The sequence below is a fragment of the Hyperolius riggenbachi genome, chromosome 4, assembly GCF_040937935.1.
Source record: "Hyperolius riggenbachi isolate aHypRig1 chromosome 4, aHypRig1.pri, whole genome shotgun sequence".
In the NCBI taxonomy this organism is placed as follows: domain Eukaryota; kingdom Metazoa; phylum Chordata; class Amphibia; order Anura; family Hyperoliidae; genus Hyperolius; species Hyperolius riggenbachi.
Window position 1 is genome coordinate 66,011,669 of NC_090649.1, and position 23,719 is coordinate 66,035,387.

General features: G+C 45.3%; 1 protein-coding gene across 1 annotated transcript in view; it reads left to right on the plus strand.

Moving 5' to 3' along the window:
• The window catches only part of LOC137571263 (cytochrome P450 2K6-like), a 113,904-nt gene that overhangs the window by 34,953 nt on the left and 55,232 nt on the right, over positions 1–23,719 (plus strand). Inside the window, exons 3-4 of the mRNA XM_068280142.1 lie at positions 3,015–3,164; positions 19,381–19,541. Coding sequence (XP_068136243.1) covers positions 3,015–3,164; positions 19,381–19,541 — 311 coding nt within the window. The remainder of the gene's footprint in view (positions 1–3,014; positions 3,165–19,380; positions 19,542–23,719) is intronic.

Consider the following 23,719-nt stretch of genomic DNA (forward strand, 5'->3'; position numbering starts at 1 on the left):
AGCCCCCACCCATGCTATTGACACCAAAATTGCTATAAATGTTAAGGAGTATTGTGGGTGCAAGTCAAAAAAAGAATTTTTCAAAAGAATTTGTAGTTTTTGAGAAAATCAATTTTAAAAATGCAAAGAAAAATGGTTTTTAAATACCGGTAGTCATTTTTTTTTTAGTTTAAAAACCAGGTCTTTTTGGAAAATTATTTTTTTGACCAGTACCCACTATTCTGCTTAACATATGTAGCAATGTTGATGTCAATAGCATGTATGGGGGCTTATTCACTGCCAAAGTCGGCATGAAATTACGCAAAAAGTACGTGAAATTTTATGCAAAATTACAAATGACTATACAAAATCAATTAAATGTACAAATCTTTATTACATATATGTGAAATTGCGAAAAATTATGTGAAAATGTGCGTAATGGTACATGACTACTCTTCAGTCATGCCCACCACTCCCCGCCTCCCTCGTTCTCCCCCATCCCCCTCCATTACTGTATTCTGACCCCTTGAACTCACTTCCTGGTCGGGAGGGTCGGTGCTGCTGCTGGGACACAGATCCATCCTTCATTCATACACGCGCCCCATGTGGTTGCTGGCATGCATGTGGGCGCATGTGACATTACACGAATGCCGATGCTACTTCGGCAACCAGGTAGGCCACATGTATGGACGAAGAGCGAATCCCAGAGCAGAGACGCGGACAAGTAATGTATGGGGCAACGGGGGAGGGGCACATTGAGCATTGGGGGGGACAGCATCAGGAGTTTCTTTGCTCGTCTTGATATTGCTCGCTGTTACCACCGCGCACCCGACACACCACGAAGGCCTGACATTTTGCAGCATGTCCGACTGATTTATGTGACCAGTGTTGGCACAAAATTGGTTGCATCATCGATCAGGCATGCACTTGGCGGCACCGACTTTCGACTTTCATCCGATTTGGTTATAATAATCAAATCGGATGGTTGATCAGCCGCCAAATCACCTGAAGTATGGCCTAATTTATTTCATTTTAATTTTTCTCTTGAAGCAGACCTGAACTCAGAACTTCCTCTCTGCTCTAAACGATAAGCAACAGCAGAATAACGTTAAAGCTATGTACCCTTGTCACGATTTTCACAATGACCAATGTCTTTTTTGAGCACCAAGCGGTGGTTTCTGCGATATCGTGACGTGGGTACAGGCACACGACCACGCAAAGGTCGCATAGCGGCACGCCGCAATAACTATCGTCATGGATGATCGGATCACTAAGATCCACAACACTCCTGCACAAAGTACTGTGACCGCTAGAAGTCCCGTTTGCTCCCGGCCTGTAGTGTCGCGTGACATCGTGCACAACTGCCGGCAGGAAGAGGACTCACCGATGACCGCCGTCAAGGGGATGTCGCAGGACCTATCGGGCAGTGAGTATCCACATTCTTTTATTACAGCTGATACAAATCCTGCAATACATCTGCAGTGTGTCTACTTCCTGCTTTCATGGAAGCAGACATATTATTAACAGCCTATGCTTTCAAATGAGCTTATCTGCCATCTCAAGTCAAGTGACACAGGGGAAATATCAAATTACAACTTGTGATTAGACACAAATGAGGGGGAATTAAACAGGTTGAACTCTCTAAATGCATACAGGGTGCATTTCTGTTTTCCTTCTGTCCTGTGCAAGAGTTCAGGTCCACTTTAATTAATTAATTTATTTATTTTTTAATGCTTTTATTTGTATTTTTTTACTAACTGGAAAGTTCTCTATATAGAAAACAGATTGTTTCCAGGCTGCAGCATCCCTATGATCACTGTGATCATGTGACCTCTTTAGCAACCAATTGGCTGCTCTGCTGCTAGCTACGGGACCCGTCTAGCAGTGGCATAGCAATAGCCATAGCATCTGCTATGGGGCCCTGGAGCAGAGAGGGCCCAGATGGTACTTAATGTACTCACCACTAACATTCTTGTGTTCTCCACCCTCCGACTTTGTCTCAGTGCCCATGAACTATATGCAGTGTAGATTGCATGAGAATGTAAATTGGCCAAATATATCCATAGGGTAGGGGCAGGTAGCATTGATTAAGAGTGCTATGGGGCCCCATGATCTCTAGCTACGCTACTGCCGTCTACAGTACAGAGCCGGGTCCCATAGTACACCGCTGGGAGGAGAGGCACACAGACAGATGTCCGTGCAGCTTCTCCTCTATTGTTATGACTGCAGTTATTGCATGATCACTGCGGTCATGTGACAGGAAGAGCGGCGTGCAGAGCGGCAATTGGCAGCTCTGCTGCTAACCATGGGACCCGGCTTCAGTACACTGTTGGGTCCCGTGGGATACAGCTGCAAATTTCAAAGCGCCTTATATAGTTAAAGCTTTTTGTAGTACACACAGAACCAATTAGATCCTTTTGGAAATTAGTAACATTGGAGTGGAAAATCCTCTAAATGACCTCTAACTGCAGCGTATCCCCAGTCTCACGCTTCATGTTATCCTGCACGTCATTACTTGGGTTTGCTACTGACACCGCCCTTCTTCATGATTCTAATTTCTAACTCATACATGCAAAGACTTGGTAAAAAAAAAAAGTGTAAGGCCAGAAACCCACTAGGAGTGATTTCTAATCGCTAGTGATTTGAAAAAGCTCTTGCTAATGCAATGCTATGGGGGATTTTTATAAAATCGCATCGCTCAAGTGGGATCACACCGATAGCATTACATTAGCAAGAGTTTTCAAGTCGCAAAACATTTAGAAAATCGCTCCTAGTGGGTTTCTGGCCTAACTCAGAAAAAAAGGTTGTTCGGGCCCATTCACACTAGAAGCACTTTTCAGAGCGTTTTGCGATTGATTGGCATTTTCACTCCCATTTTCACTTTCACTAAAATCGCGGTAAACATCACCACAATTTTGCGATTGCTTATGCGAAAATCAATCACTAATCAATCGCAAAACGCTCAGAAAAGCGCTTCTAGTGTGAATGGGCCCTTCAAATGTAGTAAACCAAAATATTGCATTTTTTTCCTTTAGGTGTTATATTTGCCAGTGGCAATAGTTGGAAAGCTATGAGACGTTTCACTCTTTCTACACTGAGAGATTTCGGGATGGGAAAGAGAACATTAGAAGATACGATTATTGAGGAATGCAACAATATGGTCATTGCACTTAAAGCCTACAAAGGTTAGTCGTTTAATTTTGTCATACTTCATAGTTTTACCATCCATTTTATTCCTTCAGATTTCAGCATATATCGTATCTAATATCCTTTTCTCTGCTGCACCTACAAACTTTGTATTGCATGTTAACCTCCTTGGCGGTAACCCCGAGTCATGCTCGGGAGGACGGAAATCTGTAGATAAGAGTTGTAATCCCGAGTTAGATCCATGGAAGGTGTGTAATGGAGTTGCGGTTCTTTTATGTGGGCATGCTGGGAGTTGTGGTGCCTTAATCAGTGCTGTTCATCCAGATTCCAGATATCTGGGTAACCCGGATACCCGACCTCTCTTTTAGCTATCCGACTGGATTCGGATTTCGGATACCTGGGCCACATGCCTAGTGCCACTTGAGACGTGCCAAGTGCCAATTGCCCAGAGGCGTAGCTAGGGTTTTCAGCGCCCGGGGACAAAGACTATTAATGCGCCCCCTAAGGTGAAGGGTCGAGACCAAATGTGGGCGTGGTTATGGGTGCTCCACATTTGGTCACGCCCCTTCAAATGTACATGGAGGTTAGCAGGCTCACGCTCACCCACCCTCCCTTAGTATGTACCTTCCAGCATGTTCCAAGACAAATTCAGCAATCATGAGCCCCCCCCCCCCCATCAAGACAAATTCCGCAATCATGAGCAAACATGAGGCCCCTAACATGACCAACTCAGCAATCATGAGGCCCCCAACAAGACAAATTTAGCAATCCTGAGGCCCCCAACAAGACAAATTCAGCAATCATGAGGCCCCTAACAAGACAAATTCAGCGATCTTGAGGCCCCCAACAAATCATGAGGCCCCCAACAAGACAAAGTCAGTAACCATGAGGCCCCCAACAAGACAAATTCAGCAATCATGAGGCCCCCAACAAGACAAATTCAGTAACCATGAGGCCCCCAACAAGACAAATTCAGCAGTCTGAAGCACATAAATAGACAGCATTTCACATAAATAGGCAGAATGTCCCCTTAATATGGTAAACACCTCTCACCTGGCAGCAGTTCCCCAAAATACACTCAATCTGACAGCAGTGCTTCCCCAAAAATAGGTAGCCCCAGGTCTATAGGTGTCCCCAGAATAGGTGGCCAGCAGTATAGATGTCCCCAGAACAGGTAGCCAGGGGTAGAGATGTCCACAGAACAGGTAGCCAGGGGTATATGTGCCCAGTATATGTAGGCAGGGGTATGTGTCCCCAGTATATGTAGCCAGAGGTATATGTGCCCAGTATATGTAGCCAGGGGTATATGTGCCCAGTATATAAAGTCAGGGGTATATGTGCCCAGTATATATAGCCAGGGGTATATGTGCCCAGTATATGTAGCCAGGGGTATATGTGCCCAGTATATGTAGCCAGGGGTATAATATGTGCCCAGTATATATAGTCAGGGGTATATGTGCCCAGTATATGTAGCCAGGGGTATATATGCCCAGTATATGTAGCCAGGGGTATATGTGCCCAGTATATGTAGCCAGGGGTATATATGCCCAGTATATGTAGCCAGGGGTATATATACCCAGTATATGTAGTTAGAGGTATATGTGCCCAGTATATGTAGGCAGGGGTATATGTGCCCAGAGTAGATAGCCAGGGGTATATGTGCCCAAAGTAGGTAGCCAGGGGTATATGCCCAGTATATGTAGTTAGGGGTATATGTGCCCAATATATGTAGGCAGGGGTATATGTGCCCAGAGTAGGTAGCCAGGGGTATATGTGCCCAGAGTAGGTAGCCAGGGGTATATGTGCCCAGAGTAGGTAGCCAGGGGTATATGCCCAGTATATGTAGTTAGGGGTATATGTGCCCAATATATGTAGGCAGGGGTATATGTGCCCAGAGTAGGTAGCCAGGGGTATATGTGCCCAGAGTAGGTAGCCAGGGGTATATGTGCCCAGAGTAGGTAGCCAGGGGTATATGCCCAGTATATGTAGTTATGGGTATATGTGCCCAATATATGTAGGCAGGGGTATATGTGCCCAGAGTAGGTAGCCAGGGGTATATGTGCCCAGAGTAGGTAGCCAGGGGTATATGTGCCCAGAGTAGGTAGCCAGGGGTATATGCCCAGTATATGTAGTTATGGGTATATGTGCCCAATATATGTAGGCAGGGGTATATGTGCCCAGAGTAGGTAGCCAGGGGTATATGTGCCCAGAGTAGGTAGCCAGGGGTATATGTGCCCAGAGTAGGTAGCCAGGGGTATATGCCCAGTATATGTAGTTAGGGGTATATGTGCCCAATATATGTAGGCAGGGGTATATGTGCCCAGAGTAGGTAGCCAGGGGTATATGTGCCCAGAGTAGGTAGCCAGGGGTATATGTGCCCAGAGTAGGTAGCCAGGGGTATATGCCCAGTATATGTAGTTAGGGGTATATGTGCCCAATATATGTAGGCAGGGGTATATGTGCCCAGAGTAGGTAGCCAGGGGTATATGTGCCCAGAGTAGGTAGCCAGGGGTATATGTGCCCAGAGTAGGTAGCCAGGGGTATATGCACAGTATATGTAGTTAGGGGTATATGTGCCCAATATATGTAGGCAGGGGTATATGTGCCCAGAGTAGGTAGCCAGGGGTATATGTGCCCAGAGTAGGTAGCCAGGGGTATATGTGCCCAGAGTAGGTAGCCAGGGGTATATGCCCAGTATATGTAGTTAGGGGTATATGTGCCCAATATATGTAGGCAGGGGTATATGTGCCCAGAGTAGGTAGCCAGGGGTATATGTGCCCAGAGTAGGTAGCCAGGGGTATATGTGCCCAGAGTAGGTAGCCAGGGGTATATGCACAGTATATGTAGTTAGGGGTATATGTGCCCAATATATGTAGGCAGGGGTATATGTGCCCAGAGTAGGTAGCCAGGGGTATATGCCCAGTATATGTAGTTAGGGGTATATGTGCCCAGAGTAGGTAGCCAGGGGTATATGTGCCCAGAGTAGGTAGCCAGGGGTATATGTGCCCAGAGTAGGTAGCCAGGTCAGGTGTCCCCCTCCCCAGCAGGAGGGGAGCAGCGCAGAGAGGAGGAAGAGCTGCTCTCCCTCCCTCGCTGTCCCCTCCAATGTCCGGGTGGCTGGCAGCGGCGGGCGGAACTTACTTCCGTCTCTCGCAGCGCCGGATGGATCTGCCGCTACTCCGGTCTGGTTCAGACCAGAGCAGCGGCTGCGCACCCGAACTTCCGGCCGGCGCTGGAGCGAGACGGAGGTGAGTTCCGCCCGACGCTGCCAGCCACCCGGACATTGGAGGGGACAGCGAGGGAGGGAGAGCACCTAAGGTGAGGGAAGGAGGGGGGAGATGGCCCCCCTTCCCCACCGTCCGCACAGCTCTCCCTCTTCTCTGCGCTGCTCCTGATCCCCCCCCCCGCAATAAAAATAAAAATAAAAACCCGATGCTCAGCTGGGCGCCCTTGGGGACCAGGCGCCCCGGGGCACTTGTCCTACCCCGACCCCCCCTAGCTCCGCGCCTGCAATTGCCATGTGCCACGTCCGGCATGCTCCTGGCACACGTTACACCTGCTGCTGCTGCAGCATTGCCCTGCTCCTGCAGCCTTTGCTGCTCCCACCGCCAGGGTGCCACAGGCCACTGCTGCTGTGCTGATACCACCTATATTTAACCCAAAACACAATTGCTGTGTAGTTTTTTGGAGGTGTCTTGGCTGAAAACTGTCATGTCCCAGTTGTGCGGTTGGACTTTGGACACAATGTGGGCTGCACGACCGCTGTCTAGAACCTAGGCCTGATGTTAATTGACAGCCATTTTTTTTTGGGGGGGGGAGGATTTTAAGTCCCCACATCATCAAGTAGTGTTCCCCTTTAAAAAATAATGCCAATACAAGCCTCATTTACCCTAAAAAATGTTTTAAAGCAATTTAAAGGCCACTTCTATCCAGATATCCGAATCCGCCCAGATACCACGGATACTGAGGTCAGATATCCGATCCGGATTGGAAAATTTTGAAATCTGATATCCGACCCGGATCGGATATCTGGGTATCCGGATCCGAATCAGATCCGGATTTTGAAAAGGAGTATCCGAGCAGCACTGGCCTTAATGTGAGGCCCGTGTGGTGCATGCAGTGGTGGCTCCAGGAATTTTTTTAGGGGGTGCTATGCAGGTGCTGGACCAATTTCCGGGGGAGCTGACGACCGGCAAAAATGGGTGTGGCTACAACCAAATGGGCGTGGTCATGACCGGATGAGGGCGGGGCTAACTGTAATTTAAAGTGAACCCAGGGTGAGAGTGATATGGTGGCTGCCATATTTATTTCCTTTTAAACAATTCTAGTTGCCTGGCAGCCCTGCTGATCTATTTGGCTGTAGTAGTGAACTGAATTACACCAGAAACAAGCATGCAGCTAATCTTGTCAGTTCTGACAATATTGTCAGAAACCCCTGACCTGCTGCATGCTTGTTCAGGGTCTATGGTTGAAAGAATTAGAGGCAGAGGACCAACACGGCAGCCAGGCAGCTGGTATTACTTAACCACTTGCCGACCGCCTACTTCATATTGGCGGCGGCAAAGTGGCAGCCCCAGGACCACGTAACGCAGATTGGCGTCAGGTCCTGGGGCACTCTCTGGCCGGGGATCGCGCGCTGGGATGCGCGCGCATCCACCGGCAATAGGCTCCGCCCACCCGCGACGTCAACCCGCCGGCCAATCGGAAGCGCCGGCGGGTTGTTAACCCCGCGATCGCCGCTACAAAGTGTATAATACACTTTGTAATGTATACAAAGTGTATTATACAGGCTGCCTCCTGCCCTGGTGGTCCCAGTGTCCGAGGGACCACCAGGGCAGGCTGCAGCCACCCTAGTCTGCACCCAAACACACTGATCTGCCCCCCCCTGCCCCCTGATTGCCCACAGTACCCCTCAGACCCCCCCCTGCCCACCCCCCAGACCACCATTTGCACACAATCACCCCCCTAATCACCCATCAATCACTCCCTGTCACTATCTGTCAACGCTATTTTTTTTTTTAGTCCCTAAACTGCCCCCTGCTCCCTCCTGATCACCCCCCCACCCCTCAGATTCTCCCCAGACCCCCCCAGACCCTCCCCCCCCCTGCGTACTGTATGCATCTATCCCCCCTGATCAACTGTCAATCACCTGTCAATCACCTGTCAATCACCTGTCAATCACCCGTCAATCACCCCCTGTCACTGCCACCCATCAATCAGCCCCTAACCTGCCCCTTGCGGGCAATCTGATCACCCACCCACACCAATAGATCGCCCGCAGATCCGACATCAGATCACCTCCCAAATCCATCGTTTACATCTATTCTCTCCTCTAAACACCCACTAATTACCCATCAATCACCCCCTATCACCACCTGTCACTGTTACCCATCAGATTAGACCCTTGCGGGCACCCAATCGCCCGCCCACACACTCAGATTGCCCTCAACCCCCCCCCCTTATCGATTCGCCAGTGCATTATTTACATCCGTTCTTCCCTGTAATAACCCACTGATCACCTGTCAATCACCCCCTGTCACTGCCACCCATCAATCACCCCCTGTCACTGCCACCCATCAATCAGCCCCTAACCTGCCCCTTGCGGGCAATCTGATCACCCACCCACACCAATAGATCGCCCGCAGATCCGACATCAGATCACCTCCCAAATCCATCGTTTACATCTATTCTCTCCTCTAAACACCCACTAATTACCCATCAATCACCCCCTATCACCACCTGTCACTGTTACCCATCAGATTAGACCCTTGCGGGCACCCAATCGCCCGCCCACACACTCAGATTGCCCTCAACCCCCCCCCCCCCCTTATCGATTCGCCAGTGCATTATTTACATCCGTTCTTCCCTGTAATAACCCACTGATCACCTGTCAATCACCCCCTGTCACTGCCACCCATCAATCACCCCCTGTCACTGCCACCCATCAATCAGCCCCTAACCTGCCCCTTGCGGGCAATCTGATCACCCACCCACACCAATAGATCGCCCGCAGATCCGACATCAGATCACCTCCCAAATCCATCGTTTACATCTCTTCTCTCCTCTAAACACCCACTAATTACCCATCAATCACCCCCTATCACCACCTGTCACTGTTACCCATCAGATTAGACCCTAATCTGCCCCTTGCGGGCACCCAATCACCCGCCCACACCTCAGAACGCCCTCAGACCCCAGCCCTGATCACCTCGCTAGTGCATTGCTTGCATCTATTTCCCCCCTCTAATCACACCTTGAGACACCCATAAATCACCTCCTGTCACCCCCTAGCACACCTACCCATCAGATCAGGCCCTAATTTGCCCCGTGTGGGCTCCTGATCACTCGGCCAAACCCTCAGATCCCCCTCAGACCCCCTTCCGATCACCTCCCCAGTGCATTGATTGCATCTATTTTCCCCTCTAACCGCCCCCTGAGACACCCATCAATCACCTCCTGTCACCCCCCTAGCACTCCTATCCATCAGATCAGGCCCAATACATCCTGTCATCTAAGAGGCCACCCTGCTTATGACCGTTTCCACAAAATTTGCCCTCTCATAGACCACCTGTCATCAAAATTTGCAGATGCTTATACCCCTGAACAGTCATTTTGAGAAATTTGGTTTCCAGACTACTCACAGTTTTGGGCCCGTAAAATGCCAGGGCAGTATAGGAACCCCACAAGTGACCCCATTTTAGAAAGAAGACACCCCAAGGTATTCTGTTAGGTGTATGATGAGTTCATAGAAGATTTTATTTTTTGTCACAAGTTAGCGGAAATTGGATTTTTATTGTTTTTTTCACAAAGTGTCATTTTTCACTAACTTGTGACAAAAAATAAAATCTTCTATGAACTCACCATACCCCTAACGGAATACCTTGGGGTGTCGTCTTTCTAAAATGGGGTCACTTGTGGGGTTCCTATACTGCCCTGGCATTTTAGGGGCCCTAAACCGTGGGGAGTAGTCTAGAAAACAAATGCCTCAAAATGACCTGTGAATAGGACGTTGGGCCCCTTAGCGCACCTAGGCTGCAAAAAAGTGTCACACATGTAGTATCGCCATACTCAGGAGAAGTAGTATAATGTGTTTTGTGGTGTATTTTTACACATACCCATGCTGGGTGGGAGAAATCTCTCTGTAAATGGACAATTGTGTGTAAAAAAAATCAAAAATGTGTCATTTACAGAGATATTTCTCCCACCCAGCATGGTTATATGTAAAAATACACCACAAAACACATTATACTACTTCTTCTGAGTACGGCGATACCACATGTGTGACACTTTTTTGCAGCCTAACTGTGCTAAGGGGCCCAAAGTCCAATGAGTACCTTTAGGATTTCACAGGTCATTTTGAGACATTTGGGTTCAAGACGACTACTCACGGTTTAGGGCCCCTAAAATGCCAGGGCAGTATTGGAACCCCACAAATGACCCCATTCTAGAAAGAAGACACCCCAAGGTATTCCGTTAGGAGTATGGTGAGTTCATAGAAGATTTTATTTTTTGTCACAAGTTAGCGGAAATTGATATGTATTGTTTTTTTTTTCACAAAGTGTCATTTTCCGCTAACTTGTGACAAAAAAAAAATCTTCTATGAACTCACCATACCCCTAACGGAATACCTTGGGGTGTCTTCATTCTAAAATGGGGTCACTTGTGGGGTTCCTATACTGCCCTGGCATTTTAGGGGCCCTAAACCGTGAGGAGTAGTCTAGAATCCAAATGCCTCAAAATGACCTGTGAATAGGACGTTAGGCCCCTTAGCGCACCTAGGTTGCAAAAAAGTGTCACACATGTGGTATCGCCGTACTCAGAAGAAGTAGTATAATGTGTTTTGAGGTGTATTTTTATACATACCCATGCTGGGCGGGAGAAATCTCTCTGTAAATGGACAATTGTGTGTAAAAAAAATCAAATAATTGTCATTTACAGAGATATTTCTCCCACCTAGCATCTGTATGTGTAAAAATACACCCCAAAACACATTATACTACTTCTCCTGAGTACGGCGGTACCACATGTGTGGCACTTTCTTGCACCCTAAGTGCGCTAAGGGGCCCAAAGTCCAATGAGTACCTTTAGGATTTCACAGGTCATTTTGCGACATTTGGTTTCAAGACTACTCCTCACGGTTTAGGGCCCCTAAAATGCCAGGGCAGTATAGGAACCCCACAAATGACCCCATTTTAGAAAGAAGACACCCCAAGGTATTCCGTTAGGAGTATGGTGAGTTCATAGAAGATTTTATTTTTGTCACAAGTTAGCAGAAAATGACACTTTGTGAAAATAAACAATTAAAATCAATTTCCGCTAACTTGTGACAAAAAAAAAAAATCTTCTATGAACTCACCATCCTCCTAATGGAATACCTTGGGGTGTCTTCCTTCTAAAATGGGGTAATTTGTGGGATTCCTATACTGTCCTGGCATTTTAGGGGCCCTAAACCGTGAGGAGCAGTCTTGAAACGAAATTTCTCAAAATGACCTGTGAAATCCTAAAGGTACTCATTGGACTTTGGGCCCCTTAGCGCAGTTAGGGTGCAAAAAAGTGCCACACATGTGGTATCGCCGTACTCAGGAGAAGTAGTATAATGTGTTTTGGGGTGTATTTTTCCACATACCCATGCTGAGTGGGAGAAATATCTCTATAAATTGACAATTGTGTGTTAAAAAAAGAAAACAATTGTCATTTACGGAGATATTTCTCCCACCCAGCATGGGTATGTGTAAAAATACACCCCAAAACACATTATACTACTTCTCCTGAGTACGGCAATACCACATGTGTGGCACTTTTTTGCAGCCTAACTGCGCTAAGGGGCCCAAAGTCCAATGAGCATCTTTAGGCTTTACAGGGGTGCTTACAATTAGGCACCCCCCAAAATGCCAGGACAGTGAACACACCCCACAAATGACCCCATTTTGGAAAGTAGACACTTCAAGGTATTCAGAGAGGAGCATAGTGAGTCCGTGGCAGATTTCATTTTTTTTTTGTCGCAAGTTAGAAGAAATGGAAACTTTTTTTTTGTTTTTTTTTTGTTACAAAGTGTCATTTTCCGCTAACTTGTGACAAAAAATAAAATCTTCTATGAACTCACCATGCCTCTCACTGAATACTTTGGGATGTCTTCTTTCCAAAATGGGGTCATTTGGGGGGTATTTGTACTATCCTGGAATTTTAGCCCCTCATGAAACCTGACAGGTGCGCAGAAAAGTCAGAGATGCTTGAAAATGGGAAAATTCACTTTTTGCACCATAGTTTGTAAACGCTATAACTTTTACCCAATCCAATAAATATACACTGAATGGTTTTTTTTTTATCAAAGACATGTAGCAGAATAACTTTCGCGCTCAAATGTATAGGAAATTTTACTTTATTTGAAAACTGTCAGCACAGAAAGTTAAAAAAGTCATTTTTTTGACAAAATTCATGTCTTTTTTGATGAATATAATAAAAACTAAAACTCGCAGCAGCAATCAAATAGCACCGAAAGAAAGCTGTATTAGTGACAAGAAAAGGAGGTAGAATTCATTTAGGTGGTAGGTTGTATGACTGAGCAATAAACCGTGAAAGCTGCAGTGGTCCGAATGGAAAAAAAGGCTCTGGTCCTTAAGGGGTTTTATGACTGCAGTCCTTAAGTGGTTAAAAGGAGATAAATATGGCAGCCTCAATATTATTCTCACCTCGGGTTCCCTTTAAAAGTGCAACGCAAAGACAGAAGTTTTGGTGACCCTTTCCCCAGAAAATTCACATAATTGTGCAGGTTTTCTCAAGAAAATACACGTAATGTGAGCAGATTTTAACAAAAAACACGTCCAATGACCCCAATATGCACAATCGTTATCAGATATGGCCCCAATATGCACAATCGGTAGCAGATATGGCCCCAATATGCACAATCGGTAGCAGATATGACCCCAATATGCACAATCGTTATCAGATATGGCCCCAATATGCACAATCGGTAGCAGATATGGCCACAATATGCACAATCGGTAGCAGATATGGCCCCAATATGCACAATCGGTAGCAGATATGGCCCCAATATGCACAATCGGTAGCAGATATGACCCCAATATGCACAATCGGTAGCAGATATGGCCCCAATATGCACAATCGGTAGCAGATATGACCCCAATAGGCACAATCGGTAGCAGATATGACCCCAATATGCACAATCGGTAGCAGATATGACCCCAATATGCACAATCGGTAGCAGATATGACCCCAATATGCACAACGGGTAGCAGATATGACCCCAATATGCACAACCGGTAGCAGATATGACCCCAATATGCACAATCGGTAGCAGATATGACCCCAATATGCACAATCGGTAGCAGAAATGACCCCAATATGCACAATCGGTAGCAGAAATGACCCCAATATGCACAATCGGTAGCAGAAATGACCCCAATATGCACAATCGGTAGCAGATATGACCCCAATATGCACAATCGGTAGCAGATATGACCCCAATATGCACAATCGGTAGCAGATATGACCCCAATATGCACAATCGGTAGCAGATATGACCCCAATATGCACAATCGGTAGCAGATATGACCCCAATATGCACAATCGGTAGCAGAAATGACCCCAATATGCACAATCGGTAGCAGAAATGACCCCAATATGCACAATCGGTAGCAGATATGACCCCAATATGCACAATCGGTAGCAGATATGACCCCAATATGCACAATCGGTAGCAGATATGACCCCAATATGCACAATCGGTAGCAGATATGACCCCAATATGCACAATCGGTAGCAGATAACACCCCAATATGCACAATCGATAGCAGAAATGACCCCAATATGCACAATCGGTAGCAGAAATGACCCCAATATGCACAATCGGTAGCAGATATGACCCCAATATGCACAATCCGTAGCAGATATGACCCCAATATGCACAATCCGTAGCAGATATGACCGCAATATGCACAATCCGTAGCAGATATGACCGCAATATGCACAATCCGTAGCAGATATGACCCCAATATGCACAATCGGTAGCAGATATGACCCCAATATGCACAATCGGTAGCAGATATGACCCCAATATGCACAATCGGTAGCAGATATGACCCCAATATGCACAATCGGTAGCAGATATGACCCCAATATGCACAATCGGTAGCAGATAACACCCCAATATGCACAATCGATAGCAGAAATGACCCCAATATGCACAATCGGTAGCAGAAATGACCCCAATATGCACAATCCGTAGCAGATATGACCCCAATATGCACAATCCGTAGCAGATATGACCCCAATATGCACAATCCGTAGCAGATATGACCCCAATATGCACAATCCGTAGCAGATATGACCCCAATATGCACAATCCGTAGCAGATATGACCCCAATATGCACAATCGGTAGCAGATATGACCCCAATATGCACAATCGGTAGCAGATATAACCCTAATATGCACAATCGGTAGCAGATATGACCCCAATATGCACAATCCGTAGCAGATATGACCCCAATATGCACAATCCGTAGCAGATATGACCCCAATATGCACAATCCTTCCTCAGCAGTTTTGACCACAATCAGCACCACCTGAAAAAGAAAAGAAAAACCCATTTACTCACCTACAGCCAGAAGACCTTCTTTCCCGACCTCCTGTCCCGACCTCCTTGTGGCGGGCAGCGCCCGCGCGTCCACGATCCTCTTCCTTCCCGACGTCACGAGACTTCCTGCCTGCGTGCAGAGAGCAGGGCTACGGGAAAATGGCCGCCCAAAGCCATGCACTGCAGACTCGAAGTCTGCAGAGCAGGGCTCCGGGCAGCCATCTTACCGTAGCCCTGCCTGCTGCTCCGTGCTGCCGCTGTGTGAACTGACTTGGCGTCTTTTAGACGCCTGAAGTCAGTTCACTCCAGGGGGTGCTTTGGGGGTGCTTGGACAATTCTAGGGGGTGCTCGAGCGCCCCCAAGCACCCCCCTGGGTGCATGGCCACACCCATTTTCTGGCTGGGGTGCCCAAAAGTGCCCCAGATCTCTTAGGATCCTAGCAACGCCCCTGGGGTGGTCAATGAGAGGAAGGGATGGTCGTAAATGCCGATTTACGATTCCGTATAAAATACAATTTCCAAAAATGTAGATTATTGATACCGCAGCATACCAATGGTAATCTGATTTGCGGAAACTTAGGCCAATCACAAGGCTCGGAAATCAGAAATACTCTGTAGTATTGGACCAATCAGAGAATGCCGTGATTTACCACAGAATTCAGAATAACTCTGAAACTTTAAGCCAATTACAAGACTAAAAAAAAAAACTTGTTAGATTCCTAGTCTTGTGATTGGTCTAAAATTACCACATTTATCTGATTTTTGCGAAAAATGTTTCCATTCTCTGATTGGTCTAAAGCTTCCAAGCTCTGTGATTGGGCTAAAATTACCAAGTTTCCGCCTGAAATCAGATTTCCGATTTCCGATGTGGTAAGCTAATTTCTGGTCGGAAATTCGGAAATTTCAGTTCTGCGGAATCCAAATGAGCATCCCTAATGAGAAGTAAATGATTCCGAGTTCATGCAAGATTATTCAAATTATGTATGCAAATGTATGCAGCGTGAAAATGGACTAATGAGATTCCACCTCTGCAGAACTCTATTGGTCTATTTTTAAATTGCACCACTACCTAAATCCCCCTCCTAAAGCTAACCCCCCCTCTTCTGCAATATGCGGCTATGAAGGTAAATTTTGGCACCCGGAGGTGCCCGATTAGGGGCAAGAGGGGGCAATTTACAAGGAAAGACTTGCAAAAAAAAATTGACTTGTGGATATTTTATCTGCAAGCCAATTTTTTTTATCACAAGTCTGTCTCCGGAAATTGCCCCCTCTTGCCACTAATCGGGCGCCTCCGGGTGCTGAAATTTACCTTCATAGCCGCATATTGTGGAAAGGGGGGGGTTAGCATTAAGAGGGGGATTTAGGTAATGGTGCTTGTAATAGGTCAATTACGATTACGCAAAAGTTTGCATAGTTTTTCACAATTACGCATTGCATAACTGCAATTACATTATGTACAGCATATTACGATTGTGAATCGTAAATACGCCGGTTCTTACACATGATTCGCATAAATTCGCCAGTGTACTGTGCATGCGTGGCTATTAGTTTAATATTCAATGTGAAAATGCATTCGGATGTGAAAAAAATTGCATTCATCAGCCAGTATACTGCACTAACACTGCTATTATTGAACTATTCAACGCAAAAAATGCGTTCGTATGCGAAAAAAAATTGCGTTCATCAGCCACCCAGTATACTGCACATGCACGGCTATTATTCAACTACTCAATCCTAAAAAAGTGTTTGCATGCGTAAAAATTTCGTTCATCAGCCAGTAGACTGCACACATGGGTATTATTTAAATATTCTATGCAAAAAATCTGTTCGTATGAGTAAAAACGAACATGCTTACTTTTATCGATTACGTTTACATGCAAAAAATGTATGCGTAATCTGCAAAATTTGCATTAGGATTACAATGAGTAATTGTGAATTATGATGTATAATTGCACATAGGAATAGTTTATGGCCACCACTAGATTTAGGGTTAGGCCCCACCAAGGGAAGGGGGGGTTGAGGCCCCACAAGGTGGGAGTCTTAGGGTTAGGCACAACCGGGGGCAAGGGGGTCTTTGGGTTAGGTACCCACGGGGGAGGGGTCTTGGGGTTAGGCACCACCTGGGATGGGGTTCTGTGTGAAAGTAGGGTTAGGTTTAGCCACAGTAAAATATAGGCAAATATTTCCGATATTTTACTATCAAAATGCAGTAGTAGTATATCGCTAAGTTTAGCAATATTTTACTAGCAGCAATCCCCTGCACCCTTTTTTCCAGACGCCTTTTTTACATGTATGCCACTCAGGGACCTTCATGTGCTTCTGCGTGAGCCACTCCTTTGTTTCCTTAGCCATGTGTTTTGGGTCGTTGTCATGCTGGAAGACCCACCCATGACCCATCTTTAGTGTTCTGCCTAAGGGATGAAGGTTCTCATCCATACCTTTAAGATCCTTTCACACTGTGGCGGTGCAGTGCAGCATTTATACCGCACCCCACCGCAGGGCAATGAAAGTGTATGGGGCCTTTCATACAGACGCAGTGCGGCGTGAAGCGATTGGAGTGATGTTTTCGAGGCATCCCCAACACAAGTGCAAATCTACGTTACTGTGCAGTTCTGCGGTGACCTGCGGAGGACCAGAAGTCATGTAAGTCTATGGCGACACATGTTTTCAAAACTGCCCGCCGCAAGTTTTACGCATTGCGCAATATGCGGAAGCGTATTTTAGCAATACGCTTCCGTGCATTATGATCGCTTCGGCCACAGTAAGTGAGTTTCACTTCCTGCTTGGCCGGCTGCCAGACAGAAATTGCCACGTACTAACGCAGTAATCTCCGAAGAATTGGCACCGCTAATACCAATCCGCAGTCTGAAACTGGCCTTAAAGGGGCACCATGGCTAAATTCTTTGTTTTTTTGTCACTGTAATATTTATAGCTGTATGTAGAGCATAGTACGTAACATGTAATGAGGCAGATGATTTTTTTTTTTTACACTGACATCATCCTTGTATACTTTTAGAGTCACATTGGCAGGTTTACCTTACTGACGCGACTCAGGCTAATCCATTTAGTTGTAGGAGGCATCTGTCCCTGCTGATTTATCTGCCGTTACAGTTTACCCCTCTGTGCTGCGCTGGTAGGATTGTTCCAACTTTCAACCGCACAATCGTGCAGTTACACAGATCCCCATCCACCGTAAAGAGCAGCAATTTATCTCCTGCGCAGAGTGGACCGCAACCTCCCTCTTTGGTGGGACGCAACTGCTGTGGAGACTAGGGACGCAGCCTCACTGATGACACTGCCCAGCAAGGACCCCTGTAGCGAAGCTGGCAATGAAACGGACACCTATTGTTGTCCATTTCTATGGCTACCAGACTTCACTATTTGAAGTGTGCAGTGTAGCAGCGGCTCTAATCATCAATCAATCAATATATACTGCATATACTGAGTATATGCAGGCAGGAATAGGGACCCCCAATATAGGTAACCAGGCATAAATGTTTCCAGTATATGCAGGCAGGAATAGGGACCCCCAATATAGGTAACCAGGCATAGATGTTTCCAATATATGCAGGCAGGAATGGGGACCCCCAATATAGGTAACCAGGCATAGATGTTTCCAGTATATGCAGGCAGGAATAGGGACCCCCAATATAGGTAACCAGGCATAAATGTTTCCAATATATGCAGGCAGGAATAGGGACCCCCAATATAGGTAACCAGGCATAGATGTTTCCAATATATGCAGGCAGGAATGGGGACCCCCAATATAGGTAACCAGGCATAGATGTTTCAAGTATATGTAGGGAGGAATAGGGGCTTCCAGTCTCTTCCAGCATGTGGGGAAAGTAAAAACAGACCCCCGGAGTTCCGTGCAGTGCAGTGCTACAGTGCATGCTGAGTGACATCCCAAGCATACTCACCCACTGACTGCCTCGGTCCGTCTTCTCAGCTGTCTTCTGTTTGCTCACCGTCTCCTTCACCGTTGCCGTCTTTTCCTTCACGTACGCGTTCACCACGCTGCTCTCTGCCGCTTCACTGAAGGGCGTAAAAACTGTCCTATAAGGATCTCTGCACACTGCAAATCCGTTTTCTGATTCCAATTCCGATTTTCAATTCCGATTTTCCCTGAATACATTCAACAGAAAAACGGATCAAAAAACGCAGCATGCAGTAAAGATTAAAAATCGGAATCAGAATGTACTAATGTGCTCAACCTAAAGGCATACATTTGAAATCAGCACTGTTAGACCTACGTATATGGCTGATCCTGCTTCTGCACAAGTCCCGGCCGCGTTAATTACTACTCCCCCTCCAGGCCGCCATGGATGGTGGGGAATGATGTAATTCGGCTTCCAGCTCTTGCTGGAGGCCAAATTATTGTGTTTTAATAGCAACTTCAGCTCTGTCTTCTGATGGCGCTGACGTTACTCACTGAGCGCCACTATAACCGTAATTCCTATTACAGTCTATGGTGGCGCCGGCTGCGCCCAAATCTTCCTGCGCTGCAAAGCAGACCACTGCTCTGACCTAAAGGAGTGAGGAAGTTCCATAGTGAGAGAAGCCTTGAAAGGCCTGAAAAAAAAAATCATATTCTGTGTATAATCTAATGAAGCTTCAATGAATTGTCCACTAAGAATGTATATGCTTGCTTTTATTGTAGGAAAACCATTTGAAAACACAGCAATCACCAATACTGCTGTGGCCAATATCATTGTGTCTATATTGCTTGGATATCGATTTGACTATGATGATCCAAAACTTCACAGGCTCACATTTTTATTTAATGAGATTATCAGAATTTCTGGCACCCCTATGGCAATGGTGAGTATTGCTGTAATCTAAAGTATAAGGCCCCTTTTACACTCAACAGAATTTCTGTGCATCATGCAGGATTGCAACTTTTACATTTATTGCACACTAGCTGATGGCCCGGCCTTGCCCGGGTATGTATTTGTCTCCACCCACTGATGATCCGGCCTTGCCCGGGTATGTATTTGTCTCCACCCACTGATGATCCGGCCTTGCCCAGGTATGTATTTGTCTCCACCCACTGATGATCCGGCCTTGCCTGGGTATGTATTTGTCTCCACCCACTGATGATCCGGCCTTGCCCGGGTATGTATTTGACTGGTGTTGGCTGCACCCACTTTTTCTAACCCTAATACACAATCACTCAATTACTCAATGACCAAGTTTGTGAACTTTGCAGTCTTTGGCATCAATCATTTGCATTGAAATGAAACAAATCTGATTGTCTGTGACTTCACACCCTTTTCTGAATTTGAACCCTAGACACCCATTGACTAACTGTACCAGGTTTGAGGCTTGTGCCATACTGCCATTAACAGTGCAAGAATGGCAGCAATTAAATATTTCCCTTGAAAATCAATAGGTGAATTTTGATTGGCTCCACCCACTTTTCTGAATATTAATCCCGGTGACCCACCATGCAACGTTTGAAAACCCTACCTAAACAGTGTAAGAATGGCTGCAGTTTACATTTTCCCAGTGAAATGTGTATTTGTCTCCACCCACTGATGACATGGCATTGCCCAGGTATGTATTTGGGGGGTGTTGGCTGCACCCACTTTTTCTAACCCTAACACACTATTACTCAATTACTCAATGACCAAGTTTGTGAGCTTTCCGGTCTTTGGCATCAATAATTTGCATTGAAATGTAACAAACCTGATTAGATGGTTGTGGCTCCACCCCCTTTTCTGAATTTGATCCCCAGTCACCCAATGACCAACTATACCAGGTGCAAGAATGGTAGCAATTAAATATTCCCCTTGAAAATAAATAGGTGAATTTTGATTGGCGTTTGTAGGCTCCACCCACTTTTCTGAATATTAATCCCAGTCACCTAGTGACCAACTGTGCAAAGTTTGAGAACCCTGCCATAAACAGTGTAAGAATGTCTGCAGTTTACATTTTCCCAGTGAAATTTGTATTTGTCTCCGACCACTTTTTGATTATGGGGATAAAAAGTATCCTGTATGTTATTACAGGTAATGTACTATGTGTGTGCCAAATTTCATTCAAATCTGTTCAGCCATTGTTGCGTGATTGAGTAACAAACATCCAAACTGTCGCATTTATAATATGAGATCTAGTATTTCAGTGACATTGCATTGAGATTTTTTTTTTTTCATGACAATTCATTTATAAGATTTTCTGCATTTTTGAAACGGTCTTCAGTGTTGCATTTTTTTTCATTTTCAATGTGTGAATAGCATGTAATGAAAGTCAATAGAAACACTGAAAAAATAGCATTTGGTATGTGAAAATTTGCATGCAAATTTAAAGTTAACTGCATAAAATTCCATGTACTCCTAAATCACCATATTTTTCAGCATTTAAAATGCTCCGGACTATAAGACGCACCTAGGTTTAGGAAAACCAGGGAAAAATACACTTCACCTTGTGAATCCAGGGTCCAGAAGCATCTTGCAGATAACACAGAATAGGGACACCAAGAGCCAAATATAGTATAGTAAGTACTGGTAATTACATGAGAATGGTAGAGTAATTAAAGAGGAACTTCACCCTAAACAAACATACTGTCATTAAGTTACATTAGTTAGGTTTATTAAAATAGATAGGCAATATAATCTCTTACCCACCCTGTTTTAAAAGTACAGGCAAATATTTGTAATTTCATGGGGGCAGCCATCTTTTTGGTTAAAAGGACAGGGAGCATAAGACACAGTTCCAACTGTCCTGTGTCCTGATCACCCCTCCCAGCTGCACGCGCTAGGCAACAATAACATCAGAAATCCTGTCATGCTTTGCACAGCATCAGGGGAAAAATGCCCGGGCATATTTCTTTGATGGGGCAGAGCTTAGCTTCTGTGCAGCTAAGAATGAGGCTTGGGTAAGAAAAACATGTTCTGATGCTGTGAAATTGTTAGGGCCTATTTCCACTAGCGCGGAAACCGGGCCGAATCCGCAGAGTTTCCTCCGCAGGCAAATCACTCTGGGAAACTCTGCCATAGGAAATAATGGCGCCGCCCTCAGTTTTCACGCGGGAGGCAGCGAATCCCATAACCGTGCATGGCACAGCTTCTGGGATTCATCAGCGTTCCCGCTGACCAGGAAGTGCCACTGCGCGTCTCACAGCCGTACGCGGTGGCTGTTGGAAACAGGCCCTTAAAGAAACACCAAGCATTTTCAGTGCTGCTGAGTAGATTTTTAGTCTGGAGGTTCACTTTAAGCTATACTCACAAAGCAGGGGTGCCTAAAAGCAACCACTGTATAAGCAGGTGGGGAGATTAGACCTGATCCAACTCAGGATTAAGAAGTCGCTCTCCGTAGATAAGAAAAAAAGGGGTAACACCACTCCACCAAGGGTGAACTTAATATAGCATAGTCTGGATAGAAGTTTCCATCTCTGGGTTATTACATATGTATAGTCTTACTGTAGGATCAGTAAAGCAGAGTTTAAACACTACATGCAATGCATTATACTCTACTCATCATGCAGTAGGACTAGTGGTGAGCATAAATTACGCCTGTGTGTAGTTACGCTTAATAATTCACAATTATGCATCATAATCGTAATGCAAAATTTGCGGATTATGCACAACATTTTTGCAAGTAATCCCCATCGCTAACAATAATTATGCATCTTAGCGTTATTTATGCGAAATGTACATACAATTTTTTTTTTCACATTGAATTTGTAAATCATAGAAAATACTACTGCATGTGCGGTATACTGGCCGTGTAACGCAATTTTTTTTTTTTTGCATACAAAGTTTTTTCTTGCATTGAATAATTAACTAATACTCACTCATTTACAGTATACTGGCTGTTGAACGTGATTGAATATTTTGCATTGAATATTTAACTGCATGCACAGAACACTGGTGAAAGGATGCAAATATTGTTATGCAAATTAGGCGTAATTGCGTAATTTTAAGCGTACTTATGATTTACAAACATAGTATGTTATATGTAACATTGAAAAATTTAAGTGACATTTTGCGTAATCATAATTGACCCATTACAAGCACTACTAGGTAGGATTAACACGCGTTATTCTGCTTAACTACCTAAGGACCACCTAACGCCAATGGGCATCGTCATGGTGGCAGCCCCAGGACCGCCTAATAGGTGTCAAGTCCTTGGGCGGGGATTTGCAGGAGATCGCCCGCGCCGATGCGCATTCACCTCCGCATGGATGACGGAGCCCCCCCCCCCCCCCCTCTTAAAACGGCAAATTATACTTTTTCTTTTAATTCTGAAATTATAAGTAATATCTGCCTAAAGGTGGACACATGATACAATAAAATGATCCGATTTTACAGCAATTCGATAAAAACGATAATTTCTACAGAAATATCAAAAGCTTTTTTTAATTTGCGTGAAAATTCAGATCCGATTTCCCTTTTTTGGGGGGCATAAAACATGGCGGAAACATGAAATTACAATTTTGTGATACCCATAGTTTTGTGTAATTTTCTTGTTTTACAAGAGATTACAAGATTACGAGTAACAATAAATTAAATACAAAATTACAATTTAACGCAAAATTACGTCACAAACTTACGAATAACAAATTACACATTTTCTGATAATTACAAATTACAATGTTATGACAAAATTGCAAATTTTGTCATAATTACGAACACACATACATTTTGGCTCATCATTGAAGTTGTCAGCCTTATTGGGTTTTTTACCAGAGCTGGCAGTGGTGGGATAGTGCTAATAATTAGTTTTAAACCCCACAGTTCCTGTTCCTAGCTTAAACTATTAACTCCCCTCAACCTAACATGAACCGATTCAGGATAAGTTTTAAGATTTTATGCCTGGCCTATAAATCTGTGCACAAAGTCTGCTATACCTACATCTCGGAGCTTGTTCACAGGTATAAACCAGTTTCTAGGCTAAATTGCACCCAGGGTGAAGGTGTAAAGATTGTGCCCACCCCCCCTCCCCGTGGAGCCAGGAATAGGTGCCCGCAGTATAGGTTAGCCAGGTCTAGTTGCCCA